This window comes from Dermochelys coriacea, chromosome 17 (assembly GCF_009764565.3).
Source record: "Dermochelys coriacea isolate rDerCor1 chromosome 17, rDerCor1.pri.v4, whole genome shotgun sequence".
Classification (NCBI taxonomy): Eukaryota; Metazoa; Chordata; order Testudines; family Dermochelyidae; genus Dermochelys; species Dermochelys coriacea.
The window spans coordinates 8,767,702-8,793,389 of NC_050084.1; the positions used below are offsets into that span (position 1 = coordinate 8,767,702).

Genomic DNA, 25,688 nt, shown 5'->3' on the forward strand with positions numbered 1-25,688 from the left:
GGCTACAAAGTTTTGTATTTCCCCGAAGTTCAAGGCTATACAGCTCCAGGGTTTTGGCCTCTCTCTTTTTGCCGAGTCTCCTGCAGACAATCATAGAAGATTAGGGTTGGAAGAGATGTCAGGAGGTCATCTAGTCCAACCCCCTGCTCAAAGCAGGACCAACACCAACTAAATCATCCCAGCCAGGTTTTGTCAAGCCAATCCTTAAAAACCTCTAAGGATGGAGATTCCACCACCTCCCTAGGTAACGCATTCCAGTGCTTCACCACCCTCCCAGTGAAATAATGTTTCCTAACATCCAACCTAGACCTCCCCCACTCCAACTTGAGACCATTACTCCTCGTTCTGTCATCTGCCACCACTGAGAACAGCCGAGCTCCATCCTCTTTGGAACCCCCCTTAGGTAGGTGAGGAAGTTAGGAGTTAAACAGGGGGTGAGTGAAATGTGGCAGCTTCTGGTCGCCCTCTCCCTGTAATCTTCAAGTAAGAATTGAACTGATCAATTGCAGGTTTTTTATTGCTGATGAAATGTAAGAGAGAGAGCAAATCCTATTTCTCTGTCAAGAGACACCCAAAAAAAATGATAGTCCTACTCTAAGAATCTTTCCAATGAACAAAATGGGCTTTGGATCAACTCCTTGTTAAAAATTTATATGCAAATTTGGTACCGCCAACATAGCTTCAGCATCCCACACTGTGGGAGTCTTAAGTCCATTGAGACATGATCATTCAGGATTTCCCATTATGCCACTGGCTCAGAATTGAGCAATCTTTCTCTAGAGTTAAATACTCAACTAGATCAATTAACCAGCAAAAGTAAAATGGCAACCAATGGCTTTGCATTGGTCAGAAAGTCCATTTTACAAAAATTGTGCACTGTGGCTCTTTTTAACTGGTAACAGGAGGAAGTAAGTAGGTCATCTAATTCAGCAAGTTAAAAGAAATAAGGCAAGAGAGAATAAACAGATTATTTTGGAACACGCTGGCAAACAAAGCACAATTTTTTAATATTAAAGATTAAATGTCAAGATAACATTTGGCCTTCTCACTCAGGAAGAAAAATATCCAGCTGAGATATTCAAAAGCCCTTTATTATCTTGCTCTAGCACACTCTTTTTTCTGGTTCAATTAAATGGATAGAGGTTTTACTGCCAAGTCACACAGAAAACCTGGTTTGCCCAGTTGAGCAAATCCGTGGGCCTCTAACAGATCCACAGGAGGGAAAGAAACCATTTTAAATTTCCTTCATGCTGATTTGCAAAGAATGGGGACAGGGCCTTTACAGAGGAGGACATAAGGACACATTCCTTAGAAACAAACTATGCCAGAAGGGAAAAATTAACTGTGTACAGGGTAGATAAACAAATAACCCCAAACAGTCCAACCATCAGCCAAAGGTCACAAGAGTGGGCTAGTGGCGAAACTTAAAAAAATAACACTGCTGAGTTTTAAGAGAGTTCCCAGTCTTGTTCCATCCTAGCACTGGATTCAATGACACTGAACCAATTATACTGTCATTTCTGTCACTTGCTTTTAATTCTCATATTGAAACATATGCATATGTGTAGGGGAGGAAAGGGTTTACAAAGTGTTTATTATTATGAAAGACACCACAGTCTGACTAGCGGTACAGGTTTTGACTGTAATGTGTCTTCATGATGTGGACAATAGATATGCTCTGTGTGATGGTGTGTTACTGCATTGGCCAGCTCTTCTAAATAAAGGTAATTTTGAAGACTCCATTTCAGAACATGATTTGCTGGGAAAACCCAAGGTCATAACAATGTCAAAAAGAAGTGGCAATCCGCAGAGAACACAGGGCAGATTATATAAATATGCCAAGGCTTTAATTAAAAACAAACAAAAACAAAAAATATTCACAAAATAGGCCAAATTTCTCCCTAATGTAACTCATTGAAGTCAATGGAGGTGACACCTGGGCTGAACAGTCCCTCTATTTTCAATATTAATTTCAAGATACAATGATAACATTATACCAACAACGACCAGTTTCTAGAGAGTTGTGCAGTATTCTAGCATGGCTGTTCTGCTTTACAGCTGTGTCAAAATCCACAAAAAGAGAGAAGCTAGAGAAGGAAATGACCAGATCAGAGCATCTAGCTTTCCACATGTGCAGAATAGAGACCCCCCAGCAGAAGAAATCACATATCCAACTAATGCTCTGCTGCATGTGTAGGGGAGTGGGAGAAACACATTTCAAAGCTTCAAATATTTTTGCTTACTTAAAATGTATTTGAAAGGATGAAGTATTGGGGAGGCGGAGCTGGCAGATCTGGATACTGATGCATACAGCATATATCCACAAAAAGAAAAGGAGGACTTGTGGCACCTTAGAGACTAACAAATTTATTAGAGCATAAGCTTTCGTGGGCTACAGCTCACTTCATGCATCGGATGAAGTGAGCTGTAGCTCACAAAAGCTTATGCTCTAATAAATTTGTTAGTTTCTAAGGTGCCACAAGTCCTCCTTTTCTTTTTGTGGATACAGACTAACACGGCTGCTACTCTGAAATCTAGCATATATCCAGTGATTACTGAAGAAGCAACTGTGTAAGCCTCATAAAACACCACCTCAAGTCTAACAGGAGCAGCAACATGGCCTAGATCCTCAGCTATTGTAAATCAGAAACACTCCATTACTTTCGGTGGAGCAATATTGATTTACACAGCTGAGGGTATGGGACAGATCTTTTGGGACAGTAAGAATGGCAAGTCATCTCAAGCAGAGACTTCTCCTTAGATAACTCCTTAATGCTGATGGATTATATTGAGGTTGTCTTTTGGTACCCATTGTGGTAAACTGAAAGTGGAATAGAGCTAAGGACACTCATTTGTCCTCCCTGGGATCAAACTGAGGGAGCTCTGGAATGTGAGTTAGATGGAAACAAATTCCCCTTGTTAAAATAAAATAATTATAACGTACAGTGGCATGCCATTTGTAGTGAATTCCACAAGAGAGCAGCTCTGTTTATTGTCATGAATGAAAACCCCATTTCAAGTGCACTGCCCTGTGCAAAATGTAACCCTGATATTGAGAAATGAAGTTGTTCTGTGCAAACATAACTAAAAATAACAATAGTTTACTGGAAAAGGATTTTACTATGTACAGGGCAAGGAGAAGAGGGGACGGAATATGAGTATTCCTTAGGTATTTACATCCTGCATGGGAGATAAAATAGGAACACAAAAGATCTCAAAAGGCAGATTTCCCACGTTCACTGGAGTTGCTGACTGATGCCAATACGCTGCTAATAGTAGCACAGATCATTGAGCGATAAGTGGCTATAACCCCACAACCGATAATATACGCATACACATCAGCATCCAGGGTAAAATCATTCAATTTGCAACTGCAAAACTTACAGGTGGATGACAAGAAAACACTTGCTTTAGTGGTTTCCCAAAAGGAAGAGAGAAAACTAAAAGCCACCGAACAGATTTCGAAAAGCTAGACTAATCTCCCTCCATCTCCATTAAAAACATTGGGAATGTTGGTTTTCATACATCCAAGAAGTTGATGGCAACTATTTATTCAACTATCCTTCTGATTGCGGGTATGTAATATAAGAACAATTTTCTATCACTGAATATCAAGTTAACACTACACGCAGACCACAGAGCTGACTACAAGAAAAATGTGCCCGCTGATCCATTATCTGGTAAATATACTATCTGGGTATAGAATGTTCAGATTCCCATGTGAGCTTGGCCTGCAAAACAGCTGGTTGTAGAAATTTTATAGAAGTGTCTGGAAGCTTTTATAGAGCTGACACTTTGCTCTAGGCCCAATAAAGGAAATAGGAAAACTCTCAATTGCTAGAAGACTAAATACTTTGCAAAAAGCCATATTTTAAGGATTCACTCACCCATGATGAGCTGCTAAATATCTGCCTTTTTGAAATATTAGTACCCAAATTCAGCTAGATCTAGAGCTACTTTTAAGGCAGATTTGAAACAACAGCAATGACCGTGAATGGCTTCTCTGATCTGAAAAAAGTGATGTATTTTGTTAAGACATACAGCACTTCAAAAAAAATCTTGTCTAATATAAACCTGTGAATAAGTGGACTCAGATTTAAAAAGAAAAAGCCAAAAAACTTGAAATTGTTTCATGCCAAAAAATACAGTGAGGTGTTTTGGGGCCATATTTTTATTTAAAAGTTTCCAATTGTCACTTCAACCACAGGAAAAAATGAAAGCTGGTCAGAGGTACTTCTGGTTTTAGTTTAGGGAGAGTTTAAGAGCCACATCTTTCAATGGAGTTCCAATCTGAAAAGAAAAGAAGCCAGACTCTGCTCGGAATTATACCCTGTAGGCAGAATCAGGTCCAGGTTACGGGAGAGAAGAGTTGGAAGCAAGTTTTGCTGTCCTAAAGGTAGGAGACTATTGTTTTCCAATATCATTTTTGGCCATCAGTCCAAGGAGATCAAGAATTAAGTGTTATCCATTTTCCCCTTCCACCCAAGGCACCAACCAGCTGATGCAAGTCTCTACTTAGCTCAGCACAAAATCACTCATCTAATGACTCAGCATTAAACATGGGCAGGCACAGTTAACTTCCTCCACTGCTAGGGATTTTATTGTACTTGTGAAGTCTTGTTGATCAAGACAACAAAGTCCCAATATGAGCAACACCCACATTTTCCACATGCCTTAAAAAGTTTGTCTCCAATTTACTAACCAATTGCACATCATGAAACCATCCTGCACAGAACATTTCACAGCAGTAGAACTAATAACTCAAACCTTCGAGTTTCTCATATGCAGAATTTGTGATCCCAGTCTTTACCAGCAGATACTGTACTAGAGTAGGGTCAAGAGAGATGTAGGAAAGATTGTATGCATCTGTGGTTCATATCTCACCCACAACTCAGGGGTCCTCAGCATACAACCATGAGGATCTTCTAGATTTCCTCAGACCTAACCACTCCTTGCCAGTGGTATCTTACCCTGAGGGTCATATGGTCCAGTGCCTAGAGCAGCTGTAATCGAGGGGCACGATCTATCAGATGTGGCAGAGAATGGGATACAGAGATTGTTTGTTCAATATGCGTTTTGACTTAGTTGTGTGTCTCGTTACAGCCCAACTGGCTGTGCTCTGATCATTCACCGTGTCTAGTTAATTTTCACCTGTACTTGAAGTTTTGCCTGTTGGCTGACTTAGGTACTAATTCACTGTGCAGCAAAATTTTTTTACCTCCTGTCTTTACAAGGCGCATGCCGAGGGTGGTTATTTTCAGTCTAGGCCCAGTGCAAAAGGAAAGACTAACTTGACGCTATCCTTTCCCCCTGCCTTTCCCTCCTCCAATCCACATACCCACCCATGACATCCTACACAGTAGCTGCCCTTTTCCTGACTTCCTCCAGAAACCTGTCAGCTCTGCTTCTTAGTTGGTCAACAGGATGGGTGCTAACAGGCTGAATACGCTCCCTCTGCAGCACTTTCAGTACTCACTGTCCTACTACTACAGAACAGAGGTCAGCATGACTTGGGAAATTCTACCCCCACATGCTATTTGCAAAGGGAAAGCAATGCTTCTCTGTCAGTGGAGCAGGAGGGTCAGTGCATCAGTATCACGAGGGAGCTAAGAGGGATGGAGAACATATCAATATGGACCAGACTGAGAGGAATATTGGGGTAGACAAGACAACAAAGTCCCAATATGAGTAACACCCAACAGCGACAGCACCACAGAAAGGTGGCAAAGTCTCCGTGATGGAAAAGGAGAAAGGAAAAAGGATGCAAAAATTAAAATGATAATAACGTACAAGTTCTCACATCAGGAGCTGAGCAACCTGCATTAGGGACACTATTTTTAATGATGATTTGTATTACACTAGCCCCCAGAGACTCCAACCAAGAATCAGGGCCCATTGTGCAATGCACTCTATAGACACAGGAAGAGATTACAGTCTAACTCGATCTAATAGGCAACAGGAATTATTATCCCCATTTTAAAGATTGGGAACTGAGGCACAGAAAGATTAAGTGACTTGCCCAAATTCATATAGGGAGTCTGTGACAGAGCTGGGAATTGATCCCAGGTCTCATACTAAGTGCCTTAATCACAAAGCCATCCTTCCTCTTGTACTTTTCCTTTTTAATTGTGTCTGTTGGTATTTATTATTTGTATTTGTTGACTTTTTCTATCACAGTGCAATTATAAGGAAAGGGCTGGATGTCGCTGAAATATGACTGGGTATTAAAAAGGATCTGTAGGTCTGTATTGTACCAGGAAGCCCTGGAATAAGCCAGTTCAATTTTGTGATCATGAACTTTTACGAAGTAAAGGGTAAAACAATATTTTTCAAACAAACAAACAACCAGAAAAACTTGAACAAAAAGTGATTGATGACTATTTGGGGGCTGCTTTTAAATTGAAGTTGTAGGGGTTGATGACTGAGCAGGGGATGGGAAGAACCTATTGGTAAGAGACAATGTAATCTCTAGTTTTATTAAACAGTGGAACTAACTTTCTGTCAAAGGCAGCCTGCTAAGCTCTGTACAGCTCTCAAATGAGTCTCCAGTGGGAAACAACAAAGCACAAAACATCTGTTTCAAATTTCACTCTTGGAAACAGCAATATTACACAATCACATCCAGTCTGGGCATAAGCTAGTACTCAGATCAGATCTGGGTCTGTCAACCCCAGGTTACACAAAGGACCCTCCAGAATCACATGAAAAGAAACAGCTACAAAAATTATGGGACTTGCAAGCATCCAACTCCCAAGTTGTGAGGTTAGTTTCTAAGACCCCTGGTTCTTAGATCTTGTCGGCATGCAGAGTTGCACTGGTTTAGCTACAGGTGTGATTTTAAGCTGTTGTGGATAAACTGGTTCACACCCCTGTGTGGACATGCTCATTTCAGTTTAAATCAGCAGAGGTTATCAACCTTTTTCTTTCTGAGCCACCCCACATGCTATAAAAACTCCAGGCCTCACTTGTTCCACAACTGTTTTTCTGCATATAAAATCCAGGGCCGGTGTTAAGGGGGCCCTTGTGTTAAGCAAGCAGGACAACTTCCCGGGGCCCCATGCCACTGGGGACCCGCAAATCTAAGTTGATCAGCTTCAGCCCCGGGTGGCAAGGCTTGGGGTCTTGGGTTTCAGCACCATGTGGTGGGGCTTCGGCTTTCTGCTCTGGGCCCCAGGGAGTCTAACACCGGCCCTGCTTGGGGACCTCCTGATACCTGCTCGCAGCCCCCCAATGGACCCTGGACTGCTGGTTGAGAACTGCTGGAATATAGTATGCTTCGTTTCCTGTACTCAATTATTGGGGAGTCTTGCCAGGCACTGGTAAACAGCGGCCACTTTTCACCAGAGGTGGCCACACTCCTGCGATTCATCCCTGTGCACTGTACAACTGCACAGTTTATTGTACAATTCATGGAGCTAAATCTCCAAAGCTCCCTAGGACGCATTTGGTGCTACAGAAATACAAGTTCATCATCATTACACTCCCTCCTGATGTATCCTCAATGATTTCCACATTCCTGCATGAATATCCATTGAAACTAGTCTTTTTACTGAAATAATAATGTAGGAGAATTTTAAAAACTCCAATAACTTCAGGACAGTTTTTCTTATGAATTGGATTTTACCATTACATCATCCTTGTTCCCCTTTAAAGAAGCTTTTTTAACCAACTCTTAATGTGCATGTAACATACTTTTCAAAGTGTGGTTCTCCCAACACCTGATTTACATGAAGAAGCCAATAGCGGGAGCTCACATAATAATCCTAGCAGTTCAAGACATTCTAAGAAGGTGGAGACTCATAATGCTTCAAAATATTCTGCTGGGAGCAATGACGGAGAGAAAGCTGAGGCTAGCTTATCTGGTGATTTGTCCTATGAACTGCCATGTTAACACAGAGCCTGGTCACAAATTAATCCAGTGTTGGACAAGAAAGGTCACCACTGAAAGATAAACTCTTTTTCGATAAAGTGTTGAGAAATTTCTAAGTCATGACTCATTATAACATTTGCCTTAGCATATGGTGCGTTACTCTAAGGGGGATTCAGAATGCCTCTCTGGGAGGAAAGGGAAAGGGCATTAGTTAAAGCATGACCAAGTTGGGCAAATAAATGCCACCCAACTCAATTCAGCTCATCCAAATTCAATACAGACAAAGAAGTGGGAGGGGGAAAAATTGAGGTTACTTACCTGTAACTGGAGGTTCTTTGTGATGTGTGGTCCCTATCTGAATTTCACATGTGGGTACAAATGTACACCACACGCCTGAGAGGGGAATTCTTTTTAAAAGCATAGTCCATTAGCCCACTCATGTGCTGTTGGGCAGACCAAGACCTCTCCAGTTTCCCATTCTTACTGCAGTCCAAACAATCCACAGCAAAGGGGACATAGGGCAAGTAGTGGAATACATATAGGGATCACCCATCTCAAAGAACCTTCAATTACAGGTAAGTAACCTCCATGTCTTCTTCCAGTGATGGTCCCTATGTGTATCCCACACATGGGATATTAGCAAGCAGTAATCAAACAGGAGGTGGGTATGAGGATATAGAAGTGATAACTGACTGTAGTACGGCTGTCCCCAAAGCTGGATCCGTGGTGGATGCCTGGACCAGAGCGTAATGTCTCATGAAGGTATGCAGAGAGCTCCAAGTAGCTGCCCTACACGTCTCTAGTAGGGGATGTCTCTCAGAGATTCAGCTGAAGCAGCTTGCCCTGTGGTGGAATGTGCCCTCACTTCTAGCGGGTGAATGTGAGCTAGCTGGTAACAAAGGATAATACAGCCAGAGAGCCACATAGAAAGTCTCGCCAGAGAGGCATTGGTCCACACCACCCTTGATTCATCCTCAGTTCAGAGCATAAGGAGTACTATGGTACACATATGGACCAGTGGACACTGCTTGCTAAAAAATTCCAGAGTCAGGTGCATGGTGTATATTCGTACCCAGGTAGGGACCATCACATGAAGAGGAACTAAAACATTTAGCCATAAGACTATTGTCCTACATGGAAAATGTGTATGATACAGGAATTAAGATCAATCCATTTAAGGCTTTTGGGTACTGTGGAAATAAATTACACCTGATGACAAAATACACTCTTAAGCACCATTAAAGTGCATAGTATTTCAAAGGAAACAAACAAGGTGAGATATTTACACAGGTATAAAACAGGCATGATATAGATACAGCTATTTCTCTGGACATATTATCTACATTTAACGTTAGGTAAAAATATATTTTCCTCACGCAGTTGAGAAACTCGCTTAATTAAAAACGAGAGTTAAAAATTTATGAGAAGCAATAAAAGGCATCCAAACTGAGTTAAACCCTTGCATTTCAACTCTCAAGGATAAATTAACTAAGGGCCTGATCTAAAGCCCACTGAAGTCACTGAAAAGACTATATTATATATATATATATACACACACCTCACCAACGTAGGATGAGAACCTATATACGAGCACTCCGTAGTATCAGGCTACCATTGACTCCAATGGGTTTTGGATCAGGTCCTCAAAGAGCAAGTATTCCTGACCCTGACCTTAAGGGTTAAAGCAAAGTCAATCAAAAACTGTGGAATCAAGTAAAAGGGCTAAAGTGAAGTTCCATAGCCAACCATGAACTGACATGCAGGCCTGCTTTTGTGCACCACTAAATAGGTGATGTATAGAATTTTTTGTTTCCCCCAAATGAATGAAATGCTATACAAACCTGGGCTCTTAAACTGATCCGGGCTGGGAAGGTGGTGGAGGGGGGAGTTACTCGCTGAAGCAGCGTGCTCACTACGAAGCATCTGAGCCACTCGAGGCCCCATGGAACCATAGTCCGTGTACGATAACGGGGCCCGTTGGTCACCGGGCGAAGAATAGAAACCATAATCGGGGATCCCTGGAGATACAGTGACTCTATCATTGTGGATACTGGATTCTTTCTTATATTAGTCTTTTCAATGTTAAATACTGTGCTTTCGCATTTTTTTTTTACAGTTACAAATATGAAAAATTGAAAAGTAAAAACTGAAATTTGAAGAATTGTGCAAAAGTTGATTAGAGGAAATCAAGGCTACTTATTCTAGTCAGTGTATGCAGTGGCAAGAAAACTTCTAGTTTTAGAGAAACCACCAGATGAACTACTGGACTTCCTCTTCCACAATACATTAGAATGAAATATAGTGCCCCAGTTATTACAGTAAGAAATACATTTCATATCGAGAGAATAGTTGAAAGCAGAAGTGAGCCAACTGGAGCTACCTTAGCTATAATTTATCCATGTAAACTTCCACTCCCTCCCATTAGAAATATATGTGTATATGAATCTGTATACTGTGTGCGCGCATGTGTATGAACACATACTCCCCAAAGCACGCATCCATCTATCCCGAACAATGCACTAATATCTACACACTTCTTTTTCATCTCATGACGCACAATCAGAGCAAGACTATGCTCTCGGTTACACCAATGTAAATCCAGCGCACTGTTAATGTCAGTGGAGTTGACACTGATATAGCTGAGAGCAGAATCTGTCCCATAAACAATGAGTGCCAGTCTCATTTTAATAGATGTGCTATTCAGAAAGCTTATAACTGTTATCTAGACCACACAAGGAGCAGAGAGTGACTTAAGTTTAAAGAAAAGAAATAATGAAATATTCCTGTGTAAACATCTCCTGTATAAATTTTACAAATCAGGCTACAAGTTCCTTCCTTCAAGCACAGCAGATTTGAGACTTTTTAAAAATAATAGTAATAAAAAAAATTAACAAGAGGAAATGATTGTTTACTCTTTGCATTACAAGGCACAAGCTGCCACGAGAAGAAAATGTTCCCAATACCTGCAAACCTCCTGCTCTTCCACAATTACAATTGGTTTCAAACTAAAAACAAAAGCAGGCCTGAGCTTGTGGTTACAGTAACTGAGGAGAAGAGAATGTAGCGGGTGGGAGGAGGGGGGACAACAGGAAAAGAAAGAAATTACATTATATTTAACATCTACTGTCTTGTCAGCTGCCAAGCAAAAGAAGCCCCTCGGTATCAGGGTGTGCCTACAAAACAGTCTGGAGATGTGATAGCTGGATCAAAGCCAGCTTGAGTGCCATGGAGCTGCAGGGGCTAGCCCTGCCTACCCAGAACCCTGGGTACATACTAGATCATATTAGATCAAGCTAGACGAAAACTTGCTTGGGTACATCTACAAACGCTGCAGAAATGCCTCCTGACTGTAGTAGAGACATGCCCTTGGTCTGCTGTGTTGGCTAATTAAAGGCTGGCTCCAGGAGTAGAGTAAAGCAAAGCAAGAGTATGTGGAAAAGCAGCAAACGGCTTTCATGCTGAGAATGAAAAGGTGTGGGCAGCTGGGATAAGAATTAAACAAAGTGAGCTGCCTGGGAAATTACTTCCTTCCTCCACTTCCTCCCTGTACCTCTCTATAAAATAGTTCCTCCTCGGCTGAAATTTCCTTCTGATTTCATGCCAAGCATTTTCCAATGGTTCACTCTCATCCAATGCCTGTCATTTCCAATCAGCTTTCCTTCTTCCTAGCTCCTCTCCACTCTTGCTTTATCCTATTACCCTGGAGGTTGCTTTCTGCATGTCCATGTTCCCTGACAACTTGTTGATCTAGCTCTCTAATTTTGGGAGGACTCTCTCCCCTCTCCTATCAAACAGCCAGGCACAATTTGGCAGACATTTCCATCATCAGTGTTTATGATCATAACTGCACGTGCTTGAAATCAGCAGGAAGTTTTCAATATAACTGTCATTAAGACAAGTGAAAAATTCATATAACATGTTGCAGAAACATCTTCCCCTCAAAGGAATAAATGATATAACAACATTTAATGCTACCGATACAGATAAAAGTGGATAGCGGAGCAGCGTAGGGTAATACACATCAGGGAGATGGCATTCAATAAGGAGCTCTGAGACACGCAGAGAGGGGCACAAACAAAATGGAGGGGAAAACTCACGGAACAACGCTCAAACATCACATTCCTGGAAACAAGTCGCAATCATTTGAAGATGATGGTGGTTGACTGTCAGTTTTTTAGCATAACATATTGAATGAGTTTATGTTTTGAGGCCAGGGCTCAACCTACAAAACTGGGGTTTGGAGGGAAACTTTCCCAAAGTTTTGGGGGCATTTGAATTGGGGGTTTCCATGAGCATTTTCACCAGAGGTTTTCACTGAGTTCCCGCTCTGGTTTTCTTAGGTGCTTGTATAGACAGCTAGGATAGAGGGATATACATACACAGCCTACATTTTGAAATGTGACTAATGATTTTGGGTGCCTCCTTTTTTAATTGCCCAACTAGACAGACCATGAAAGAGCCTGATTTTCAGAAAGTGCTGAGCACTTGTCCTCTGAAAATCATGCTCCTTTAAGGTCTCTCAAGCTAGGCACCCGAAACCATTAGTCACTTCAGACAGTGTGTGTGCACGCCTACACACTCACATATACATCCGTAGGTTAATATCCCCAATAGCTCCAAGCATTATAGTGCTATAGAAGTGGGAGGAGAGAGACGACTCCTCTTTCACAAAGGGTGGCTTCCATTCATTACTATTTACACAGTGCTTTCAAGGTGTAAAGAGCTAGGAGTGTTTGAGAGTCAAGTGCTGTAGCTGAATTTTAAAAGGAGCTGGTTAATGTTACAGATTGTTTGTAGTTACAGATGCTAAAATAAAAGGTAAGCAGAGAGGTAAAAGGTAAACACATCACGACTCGAGATGACCACAAGCAGCCATTTGCATTCAGAGATCTTTTTGCCTTCCCCTAACACATTAGGTATCACAATATATGGAATCAGAATTTGCAGAAGCAGAGTAGACTAGTCATTTGCATCTGGTAGGCTGTCTCTGTCAGTGGCCAATATGCGAACGCTTCAGAGGAAGGTGAAAGGAAAATGTCATACACCTGGCTGATTAGGCAATACTGGTTAAGCTAGGGGTGGGGTAGAGATCTCCTTCCTGACCCCTCTGGAAATCAAATGATGTTCTGAAGCATGAGATTTGATTATCACTAAGCATGCATGACTGCAGAGGTTATTGCTGATCATAACATTATCCAGACCATTTAAAAATGCAGCTACAATATTGGATTATAATACTACTTACCATTCTGCATTCATAGCCCTGTACAAACATTAACTAATTAGTCCCCACGACTTTGGTGTATTATTATCCCCATTTTACAGGTGAGTAAAGAGAGGCTAATGACCTGATTTACAGAGGTGCTGTGCACTGAACTCCCATTTACGCTCATGGGAGAGAGAGCCTGGTTTTCAGAGGTGCTACATATCTCTAAGTGACTAGCCAAGGCCACATGGGCAAGTCTGTGGCAGAACCTGAAACAGTTTGCAGACACTCCTGGCTCTTAGTCCTGTATTCAGATCCATTAGAATATACTGCTTCTCTTACTTGCTGCAGTAGCAAACATCACATTGCTACCAAGTCCAGCCTCTTCCAAATCCATTTGCTACATATCAATAGCCTTATATAGCTCAGCTGCTAGGTATATTATGCTCTTTTGTGATCAGGCCCCAGAAGCTCTAAATCCTTCGGTGTGTATTTCACACAGGGAATATCGCTTTCTGTCAATGACCAACTGCTGCAGAACACTTTGGTCCCTTCCTGGGGCATGTTTCCTGAGGACTGAAATGTTTTAGTCAAACTAAAGTCTCTGGGCTTAATATATGGGTATCTGGGTAAAAATTAATAGCCTGTGATACCTAAGAGGTTAGACTAGATGATCTAATAGTCACTTCCGGGCTTAAACTCTATGAAATTTCAAATTCAGATCAACAATCAAACCAGAGAATCTCCTGAAGATAACAAGATTGCTACTGAGGGATAGCTCAGTGATTTGAGCTAAACCCAAGGTTGTGAGTTCAATCCTTGAGGAGGCTATTTAGGAATCTGGGGCAAAAATTGGGGATTGGTCTTGCTTTGAGCAGGGGGTTGGACTAGATGACCTCCTGAGGTCCCTTCCAACCCTGACAATCTATGATTCTACATACAGGTATGCTGGAGGGTCACAACATTATACCCAGAAGCTCACAGATAACTAGTCAGAAGATGCATAAGACAGAAAAGCAAACAGTCTGACAAATATAATAGATTCGGTTCAATAACTCTAGGGTGGAGATTTACAAGTTGCAGCAAATCTATTCAGCCTCTTCTCAGTGTGCTTAAAAAGCAAACACCCTTCTGCAGGATCCCCCACACCAGACAGGTCCCCTAGTTTGTAACTGAAAGCCAGTGATATTTTTCTGTCAGAAAGTTCAGTCCTGTCCCTTGAAAATCAAGCTTTGTTCTGTCTGCCTCGTATGTCACCACCAACATGGGTTCTACCATCAGAGCTGTGCTGGTCGGGCCTGAGATGGAGTGGGACCTAGCTGTCTCTCCTCTGCAGCTATACTGGCCTTACACTAAAACCTTGGGTTTGTCAGTAAAATAAGCAGCTGTGCATCCAGAAGGCATTAAAGGAGCTGATATCTGCAGTAACAAGGTACCATTTGTATGTTATTTTCTATCTGCAATCACAGATTAGGGGTTGTCCTGCCCCTGCAGTCCCTTTGGCAGTAGCTTTCACATCAGCATATTGCAGGGATAACAGCAAAATGGTAGTACGTGGTGTAAAGGTTACTAGACACAGCAGTTTGAGCGAGATCTGAACGAAGTGTCAGAGGAATGGTATGCTCCTAAACCCTATTCACACTACAGGCACAATTATAAGCACTAACACTGCTCCAATCCACACCTAATAATGATCCAAACCATGTTCAAAAACCAGATATAAATTAACCGGGACCTATCTACATGACAATTACAACTACAGACAGGGACCCAGTTACAACAGGACTGCCCCCAACACATTTCTTTTGGTGTGGAAGAGATGGAACTTTGCCCGTTCCCTAAACTGGGCTAAAGCCAAGCCAACTGAAGTGCAGATGCACTGCACAGCCCAGACTGTGCTATGTTATTAGAGAGAGTCAGGGCGCACAACCAGTCAGTGACGTCACAATAAAACGGCTGTAGGAGGGGGGTAAATCCATGGTTGCAACAGGAATAGGTGGTTTAAGAGTCTCTCTGTACGCGGTAACTGTACTAGAAGCAACGACTGATGAACACCGCTGCTGTTAGTCTGTTTCAAGCCCTAGCTTGGATATGGGCCTGTCAGAATGATGTTGGAGTATTAAAAATACTTGACGTGCACTAATTTGCAAGAAGACACAAAATACAATCTATTCAAGCCTGTCTCTTCTGAGTCCCGTAATTACGTGCCACGAGAAATAAATATGTTTCTCAGCTTAACTGTAATTTTTTCACAAGCAATCAATATTTATTGCCTAATCACATTTTCCATATTGCAAGTTAATCGTGTCACTCTCACATGGGGCCAGAGTACTACACAGAGGCCATGCAAAGCTTCACTTGTAGAAACTGCAATCACGGAGCCAGCTCTTGTCGCAGCCTTTACAAAAGGATTTCCACTCAAGCGGCTCATCTTTAATCATTATAAAAGCACAGAAGTTTAATCCATTTTTGATGTAAGTGCTAATAGCTTTGTGTCCTTGAAGTTCAAAGTGGTCTTCGTGCATGTCGCTAATTAGCCGAGCAAGCAGCCATTCAGCTCCCTCTCATGTTTCTAATTAGATCCTTAACAACAAACAAATGTCAACCTTACAAAGGCTGTGCTACATTCTCCTCCATTAGTTAAACAGTTTGGGAGGGATGCAGATGCCATTTTTCCCGCTGGAACATCTTGCACCCTAGACCGAGACCTCATCTAATCTCCAGGCTGGATGATGTCACTTGGTTAGGCTACCGTCGAGTGATGAGGCCAGTGACGTCTGTGGCTTGGATGCACGTACTGGTGAGTGGTTCTGCAGGCTTACAAGGGGTGAGGAAGCAAACTTGGCTAGGCAGACATTTTGCATGATAAGGGAAAGGGAGACAGCCCAGAATGCACGCTGCGCTACTGTGACGCTTCAAAGGGACAGGATGGAGGACAGAGCTGCAGCTTGGGTGAGTGCCAAAAAAATAAACACAAGGATTGAGAGTACTTGGGCCTTGTTTACACTTCTTTTTTTGGGGGGGGAGGGAGAATCTCCCACTGGTAGGAGTGACAGGGCTCAGGTGGCTGCTGGCCCAGTCTCATCTATATCTGCTCTGAGCGGAGGAGGGTGACCAAGTGATAAAAATGCCAGTGTCCTGTACTCTACTGCTAGCACCATGGCGGCCAGTGCTGGAAGCTGCTCAAAAGAACCTATTCTAGCTGCAACCACCACTATTTAGCATGTGGCAGGTTGGTTGATCAGACTGTCTGATGCACGTTTGATTTGTGGAAACACCCTCCCCCCACCCAAAGTTGCCACACCGTCCTTTCCCCTCTTCTGAAGTGATGCCACATCTGAGCAGAGAGGGACTCCAGGAAACAGCAGCCCAGAACGCTTTTTGTCTTTCCTGTGGTGCTTCCAAGGAGCAGCACAAGTAACGGAAGGGATGGGGCCCATGCACTGTCAGTTTGACAGCTCCAAAGCAGACTAGAAAGCCACATCTCCAACACAAGGCTTCCCTTGCCAAAGATTCTGAGCACACGTGCACGTGGGAGTTCAATCGGGCACGCAGCTTGCAGCATCATCACCAAATCATTTCATTACTGTCCATAGACTGCACCAAAATAGCTCCACAGCACACACTCGCATGTCTTATTGGTTAAGCCAAGGCAGCCAAAACAATAATGATAATTTATATAAATACCATATGTGAATAAATTCTGACTTTTCAGTCATTTTACAAACAGGTACCAATCTAATAGTACTGGAATTTAAAGTTAATTTAAACTCTAATGTACTGTAACGCTTTAGATACTTTACGCTAAATGCTCAGGACTGTTTTCTTTCAGTTCTACTGCACCTTCCCCACTCTCCTCCCTCTCCCACCACTGCCCCTCCCCCTGCTTCGGGTAACTGTAATGCCTTTATATTTCAAAAGAAATTGACTTAGATTTTAGTTTATTTAGATTGTAAACTCTTTGGGGGCAGAGATCATCTCTGTGTTTGTACAGCACCTAGCCCAAGGGGGGTTCTGGGACACGACACCTAATATTGACATGGCTGTAATACATGATGAAGTTTTCCTCTCCTTCTAACATAGTACTGCAATGAAGTGTTTATCATGAGATAAGGTAAATGGCTCTTTTCTAATTTCAACTCTTTGGCTTCAGAGCTGGCGTTTTCTAATGTGCCTAAGGGAGTTAGGAACCCAACTCCCTTTGAAAGTAACTTCCTTTGAGACGCTTGCAAATCTCATACCAGATTCCTTTCTTGGCCCTCCCAAATCAACTCTCAATGCTCCTCCATCCTCTATGCTCTTTTAAAGTGGCGGACTTAGACTCCGATCCTGAAAAATGCTTTCGGAAAGTGGCTCTGGTTCACCCCACTACCTGTGGATGTCAAATGACACAAACAAACGTTTGCAGAACCAGGACCTCAGCTTGAACCCTGTGAAGTGCTGAGAACCCTGAGTTCCCATTGATTTCAATGGATGTTGAGTGTGCTCAGCACATTGCAGGATCTGACCCATCTCAGATTTTGAGGAGAAAGTCCTAACAGACTTGCCCATGCCTGTCCATGTCTTAGCCTTTACTGATATCCTACCAAGAGGCAAACAGGGAAAGTTTTTTACCTGGGATCTTGCTCCCACATGAAATTATTTACTAATAATTTTGCTATTTAAAGTGAGGAAAGAGCAAACCTCTCTGGCATGATCACCTCGTATTGGAGGATAAGAAATCTGTTGCTACTTATACCATGGGCAACCACATTTGCATTAATTGTTTATCACAGCCTGGACAGACCTTTTATTAATATTAATGAGTAACTGGGAACAAAGGGCCCCTTTATTTTTAGCCTACTCTAATTGCGTAGTAATTACTCATCTACAAAACAAATGAGCCGAACTCCATCGCCATGGCAACAGAAACTTCGGCCTCCCACTGTAACACATTAACCGGCTATCATTTCTGTTAATTTTAAATTGAAGCCTTTTGTACAATAACAGGCAGTGGAAGAGCCAAATTAAAACAAAACTGGGATTTCATTTCACTGAATATTTTAATACACAGTAGTAATTCACATTCTGCTCCTAAAGCATCTCCTTCATACACACACCACCTATGGATCACTGTTTGCAAACATGCAGGACTGTACAGAAAAGGGAAAGGAAAAAACCCCACCCCCTCGTTCTATGGAAGATCATCTTCTACCAGGAGTTTACACAAGACACAGGTATTAAACTGATTAGAATTAACTAGCCAAACATATATATGATAATAAGCAATTATGGGTGAGGCAACTGCACTAACAGGTAAGCAAAAGAAAAAAGTCATTCCAAGAGTGAAGCTAAAAGAGACCAGTCCATCTAATTAAGCCAGAGGTTCTGAAACTCATTCATAGCGCGGTCCGCATTTTAACAGAGAAATCGGCTCTTGGAAAGCCTCCCATTCTATTCATGTCTGCATTTGTTTAGTTGGAAAAGTAACAGTATTAGGAAAGTATTCTAGGTTTCCCCCTTTAATGCTATTCTGCAACTGGAAGTAAGGAGACATCAGCACCATGTGATCAAACAGCTCTGCACTAAATTGAGTAGGAATCAGATTTTGCCCTTAGATGCGCCACATTTTCCAGGCGAGTTTCCCACATAGTATTTTGTCCTTGGTACCATACATAGGTCGTAGCTGCAGTTTTCTATGAGCAAAAAAGACAGCAAGAGGACATAGATGGGGGGGCGGTAGAAGGGGGTGTTATGTACTCTGAACAATGATGCCTAAAGAAGAAAGAGCACATTGATGTTATTCTAGGACACCAGGAGGAGTTTTTCTAGCCTTATAATGCTCAGAAGTTTCTGAACTGTTCCATGTGAATGCTGCCATTGATATTAGAGAAAATGAATCTGCTACCTACAGACCTTATCCAGCACCCATTGAAGGCACTGGGAATCTCTGTAGCATAAGGCCAAAACATTATCGATGACCACATAAGAGCATCATTAGGCCACCTTTAAGGAAATCATTGTTTGCCATGACACTTGAGACACAGCCCTTAGGGAAGAGTCAATGGAGACCTAAAGAGATTTTGAAAGAAAAATGGAAACCAGCTGAGTAAAGTCAGGGTATAACAATAATCCTTTGCGCTCATGTGGCACTTTCCCACAAGGTACTGTGGCTATGGTAATTGTATCTCCCCACACCCTGATAGGTAATATTCCCCCCATTGTACAGAGAGAAAAACTGAGGCACAGAACCCTGAAGTGACTTGCACATAGTCACACATTGATTCAGAGGAATACAGCCCTTGGTTCTGATCCTTTGCTGCAATTACCAAACAACACTCAAATGAACTTGCTGTCTGACTTTTTTTCCCCCCCAATAGTGAAGGTCCGTATATCTAAAGTTCAGTTCTACTTTCCCTGGCTTTTATTATCCCTTCAAGTTAATGCCAAGGCAGATGAATACAAAAGTTTGCTGTAGTGAAAAGACCTCTGTATCCTTTTTTACTTGCCTGTATCTCAAATAGAAAGGCGGGGGGGGGCGGGGAGGGAGAAAAAGACTGTCTCTGTACTCACTGTATTTAACTTTCTCCTGCATTTTGAGGTCAAATTATTTGAAAATACTAGTGTAAAAGCTTGCAAAATGTGTGTGGTTTGCACCTTTAGCAGCTACTCCGCATAGAAGGTATCACGCTCAATTTGTACTGCCCTGTTGGGTTGTGATTCAGCAAGATTCTTAAGCAGGTGCTTAACTTTAAATATGTAACTAGTTCCATTGAAATCAACTGGACTATTCACATGCTTAAATTTAGGCACATACTTAAACACTTTCCTGAAATGGGGCCTGATTGGTTTCAAACCTTGCTGATAACTCATGTAAGGGTTTGTTACATCATGTAAAATAAATCTGCATTCCAACAACCAGGAGCTTTGTCCCTAAAAAAAAATTTGAATGACATTAACTGGCTGTTCCAGCACTTTGCTAGAATAGAGTCAAATCTACTTGTCAAGCGTAAAACTTTCAGTGCTCTGAAACGGAAACATTTTCCTGAATGCATGATTAGCCTGTTTGGATCACAATACAGTTCAAGCTTATGTGGAGCCACCACTTGGTGTGTGTCAAGAGAGGCACCCTGGTAGCCAGAATGATCTCTGTGGACAACTGTTTTCCTATTGAAAATAATTCCACTGATTGAAAAGACCATTAAAAGTTAGCTACTACATTCATTAAAGATTAACTCATGCTGTACTTAAGTCTGTACTTCAGAGCTGGTCACTAATTGCATTGGAGATGATTTATCAAGTGCACAGGATTTTCTATTACTAAGTTATTGATTAAAGCTGATGTATTTTAACCACAATAGACTTCAAGCAGGAGCCCTGTAAAATGACTCTAACCAAGGTCAGTGCCTGGCACCAGCAGCAGATTATTTTAAATTTAGTGAAATTTTTATATGGCTCCGCAAGAGGTTCAGTCCCTCACGGATAAATAAAATGTTTCCAACAATAAAATAAGATAAACAGGTATTTTGTGGGGTTTGATCACTGGAAGGCACTTCCAGACGTATGTTTTTCTATAATGGCTTTGAAATTATCTTGGATCAATGTATGACTTTAGACCCATAATAGAAACGATTCTGCTTTAATTCCCTTTTTAAAAAACGAAACAAAACCACCCCGCATCCTTCAGGGAAGTAATTGCAGAGCACATAAAATAGCGAGAGAAGAGAGTGGTCACTAACAAGGCCAAAAAAACACCTCTCAAGGAAATGCATAATGACCTCATCTCTACAGCCGTGTTGCACATGCCTAGAAAAAAATGGAGCATTTACCCTTCAGACATGTGCTTATTCAGTGCAGAGTTTGGTTTCTTTTACTTCTATTCCTATAACAGGAGACATTTTCCTTTTGTTTGCATTCAACTGTTTAATCCACAAGATAGAATAGATCATTTAACCTACTGGGAATGGAGGAGTCCTCAGCAAGGACACACATTATATAGGTACAAAATGGTTGGGGTTCTTCCATTTCATGCCTTCTTCTCAGACGCAGCCATAATATTATAAAGATGAGCAAAGGATAAAAATCTTGTGCAGCTGCTAATTTTTAGATGCATCAACTCTGCAGAGTTCCAGTTGCCAGCCTCTGTCAAGTAATTACTGGATGTTCCAGTGGAGTGAGAAATTTCAGCCTGCTTCCTTTTCCCAGGTGGTCTGATTGTTAGGTTCTGGTTTTTCAGATTACATGGCTTGGATTAAATTTTATGTATTTTTATACAGTAAAATAAAAAAAGGAGCGCAGTTCCATTTGAGCTGTCACTCGAAAGGAAAATATCCTAAATTGGCAGTATAAATTCCAAGTTGGTTCATCATTAGATTGTTCAGCTGTTGGTCCTTATGACATTTCAACGTGTTGATCTAGATTTCCCTCATTTCACACACACAGACCAACTGTTGTCCCCCTATTTTATTACTGTCATTTTCTAACACAATCAGTGTTTAATGACAAGACTAAATATTTTTAGTGCACCTTATTTAAGTGTAAGACATGGATTTCTACACCCTCTGCAATTTGCCGCTCAGCTAACTTTTAGATACATTCCTCATTTCATCATGTCTTGCACATTAAACAGTGGGTCCCCACATCTCTGCAACAGATTGAAATCTAAGGGGTAAATTATTCCCCTCTCTCCCTTTGATGTACAAATGTTGCAACTCCTCACTAGCAATAAGGGAAATCTTGTGCACCATGCATCCAGCAGACAGTATAGATGTCTATAGGATTGTGATTGTGTCAACTACATCCAAGAAGTTCTTTGGCTAATTTATTTTGCTCCATCAGAGGTAAGGAGCAAATACAAATTCTTAATTGCATCTCGAAAGCACATTCCAGATACTTTGTTTCTTTCAATAACATTTGCTGAGATAAGTGTCCTGGAGACTACATTGAACACACTCTGTAGGCTATGAATGTGCTCAAAACTAACATTTAGGCCACAGGAAGAGCTCCTAATTCTATTGGAGGGAGATGGGGGGAGTATGAGCACTGTAGGGGAACTTTTCCACTCCCAGCAGGATATTTTCTGCCAAACAACAAACTAAAATGAAAATAAAGTGTAATTCAAGACTTGAAATACTAGTTGTTAAATCTATTCACTGCTGATTCATTTTGAAAACAATTTAAAAAATTAAGTGCATAAAACTGGGTGCAAAAAGCAAAGACATTTGTTGGCTCAATGACAAAGATGATGAACTTATCTTTTACTCCTAATGCTAGTATTTATGAAATGTTAAATCTTAATTTAAAAATGTTCCCTTAAGCCCAGCGACATGGCAATGAATACAAACCATGACTAGCACAGAGTCTGTTGCATAACAAGATTTGAGGTTTGTGACCTAAAAACAATTCCCTTTTGTCTCAGGAGAGTCTGGTAGGAAGCTGTTTTACATACATTATATTATTTAGCTATCTTATGGGGTGATTTGCATTTTGCACAAACAATTTAAGACCTGCAAAGAATGATTCTATGGGCTAATGCAGACAATTGAGGGATTAATGAGGAAATCATGATTACAAATGATTTAAAACAAAATCTTAATTTTCTAATACAAACTAAAATAACAGAACATATTTATATTCAAAGATCTAATTCCCAGGATTTTTAATTTGAAAAATAAGGTAAATTTACTATCAACATAAGAGTATGTGTGAGTTCTTGTTGTGGGAAAGGATGTAGGTTAGCTACAGCCATGTTCAGTTTATAAATTCAGATAATGGGGTTTAACAAATACAGTACTATGGATCCAAGCCTTTAGGAGTACACTGGTTTCTTGATAGCCCTACTCTTCCAATCAAACCAATGCTATGCTTTTGACTGACACACTATTTCAAGTTGATGATATCTATAATATCAACTCAACAATGCATGTTCTACAACTACATCTACTGCTACCAGTACGACTACTACAGTGCATGCATTTAGTTCAGTCCCACAGATACATACACTCTAAGAACAGGCAAGGGGAGATGTGAAATGTTTTACGGTACGACAGGTGTTTTGGTTTTTTTAAGTAAGGGAAATTAATAGAAACATAAAAAGAAAGTGTACAAAAAAAAAAAAGACATTTCTCAAGAGTTGATATGAGTCGTTTCTTGAACCGTTTCATCTGAACAAGCAAAAAACATGCAACCAGCTGCTACTAACAAGAAGCTGGACACTGAGAGAGGATTAATAGGTGTGGACAAACCTTCCCGCTGAGCGCGCTCAGAAGAGTGTTTGAGAGGAGGTGTGCACGTCCGAGTGTAAGAGAGGCCGGAAAGAATGCCTCAGAGACACCCTCTCTCACAGCAGCCCCAACCAAGCAAGAGAGAAAACAACAAAAACATAACTGCTCACACTCACCATCAAGGTCAGTAGCTCACGTTACTAGATTTGTTATAGCTGGCAAGTATAAAGTACAGTAAGGGGTTGTTGGGGGCTCAGGGATCAAAGGCAGCATTGGCAGTTGGAGACTGGCAAGGTGTTAAGGGCTGGGGGGAGAGGGGGAAAGAAGCATATGTCCTTAGCTTCAAACCACAAGACAGTCCTGAGTCTTCTCTGCTTTATACCTCTTGTCATTGTTTATACTGGGCAGAGTGGGTGTAAAATGTTGCCCTTCTGATTTGCTCATGTTTTTGTCCCCACTTTGAATGACTGCACCAAGTGTCAAGCAGTGAAGAATCAGGCCCGTCGTATTATTATTTTATTCTCCACTCATCAGGGAGGAATAGTTAACAGTAACAAGCTGGGGACCACACTAAGACTATCTGGTGGGGGGAAGGGGGGGAACCCAACAACTTTCTGCCAAATTTTATTTTGCTTTCTGTTTTTTGCGGGGTTTTTTCTTCCAAATTAATCCCCCCCTCCCAAGTTTAAGATAAAAATGTCGTCCCCCCCTACCCCCGGTTTTCCCATTTTTTTTAAACAGCACTTACAAGACAAAAATGATTGCGCTCAAAATATGCCAGGTGAAATTAAAAGAAACATGACACTGATAGTGAAATTGTCTAGGAGGAGTTTGCAGCATTCAGACTTTCAAGCTTGCTAATTTTACATGGCCCAGGTCCCAATTCATTAAAAAAAAATACAAGGAGGGGATGAGGTTATCAAAGCCAACTAGAGGATTTAGCCACACAGGTCCCACGGAAGTGAATGGGAACCATGTGGCTAAATCTAAGTCAGTTTAGAAAAATTTCACCCATTGCTTCTACCTGGGGGTGTTGGTTGGGTGCGTGATTTATAAAGGGACGCATCAAAGCATAAACTTCCCAGTCTGAGAGAAGAGTTTAGCAAGTGTGAATTTATGAACGACACTGAACACGAACACAGGGAAATGTCCCTTTCTACTGATCACAGGAGTTACCGTTGCAACTGGTACCAGACCTTATTCCATCTAATAATAGTAATTGGTGGTTGTATTCCCACAAGCAGAAATATGACAAAAAAATTTAAAAAAAGAAAGAAAAAAAGGGAGAGAAGGAAAGAGAAGCCCACAATGTGCAGAATCACAAAAATGATTACTGACCAAAATAGGTTCATGACATTAACACAGCTGACATGCAAATTAACTGCACCCCAGGCTGAAATAATCTAGGCATATTCTTTTGATGATTATTAAGCAAACATGCAAATTTTACACAGTACATGTAAGAACACCATATTAGGTTACACAGAGGTCATCAATGCCCAGACAACACAGTGATGGGGCTTTAGAAATGCATTAGACAAAGTCTTGCCTGGAAGTGTGCGTGCATTTTGGGTGCTGAACAGATCTTAATTTGCTTATGGTCCATATTTTTGAAAGAGCTCAACTCCCTAAATAAAGTGGCCAGGCTTTTACTGGGAATGCTGGGAGCTGCCGAGCACCAAACACTTCTGTAAATCTTGCCACTTTGTTTAGGTGTCTGAATGGGAGCTGCTGGTGTGGAGATCTTCACAAAAATCTGGCACAAGAAATGTTCCAAGATTCATGTCCAAAAAGGTAGCTATATAAAACATGCATTGAAGTGAACATGAAAATTTTGGGAGTGCACTTAAGTTCTGATCCCACAAACATTTATGTATGTGCTTAGCTTTACTGCTGTAAAGAGCCCCTTGAAATCAATGAAACTACTCATGGGAGTAAAGTTAAGCACATGCTTAAGTGTTTTCAGGATCATGGCCTGAATTTTCAAAGGAATTGGCATCAGTGGAAAGTGAAGCTCTGATTTATCCACAGAGAAGGTATAGCCAGGGCAGCACAAATAGAACCGCCCCAATAATGTGCAGTGGAATAGTGGGGAACGGGGGTGGGGTGGGGGATGTTTCTGTTGTCCATTTGTTCTCTTTGACTTTACTCAGGCTGACAACAAAAGGAAGCCAATAAGTGCCAGTCGTGCTGCATTCTGCATTTTTAATCATAAAAGCATATGAGGGGATTGTGCACATTTGCAAAAACATTTTTCTTGTAATGAATCGGGCCCATATACTGTAAGATGAGATTTATCAGACTCCATTGCTCCTGAATACAATTCACTACCATTGCTGTATGAAAGTGACAAGCCCAAGATGCCCTGTTCAATAACTCTCTTTAGATGGAAATGACTGCAAATAAAACA

At 41.3% G+C, this 25,688-nt stretch overlaps 1 protein-coding gene across 16 annotated transcripts in view; it reads right to left on the bottom strand.

Moving 5' to 3' along the window:
* Nucleotides 1-25,688, bottom strand: part of MSI2 (musashi RNA binding protein 2) — a 397,386-nt gene that overhangs the window by 11,931 nt on the left and 359,767 nt on the right. For 8 of the 16 annotated variants that reach the window (XM_043499279.1, XM_038375345.2, XM_038375348.2 and 5 more), the window contains one exon: nucleotides 9,712-9,888. The exons of the other annotated variants lie outside the window; for them this stretch is intronic. In XM_043499279.1, the coding sequence (XP_043355214.1) occupies nucleotides 9,712-9,888 (177 nt within the window). The remainder of the gene's footprint in view (nucleotides 1-9,711; nucleotides 9,889-25,688) is intronic. 16 annotated transcript variants of the gene reach the window in all.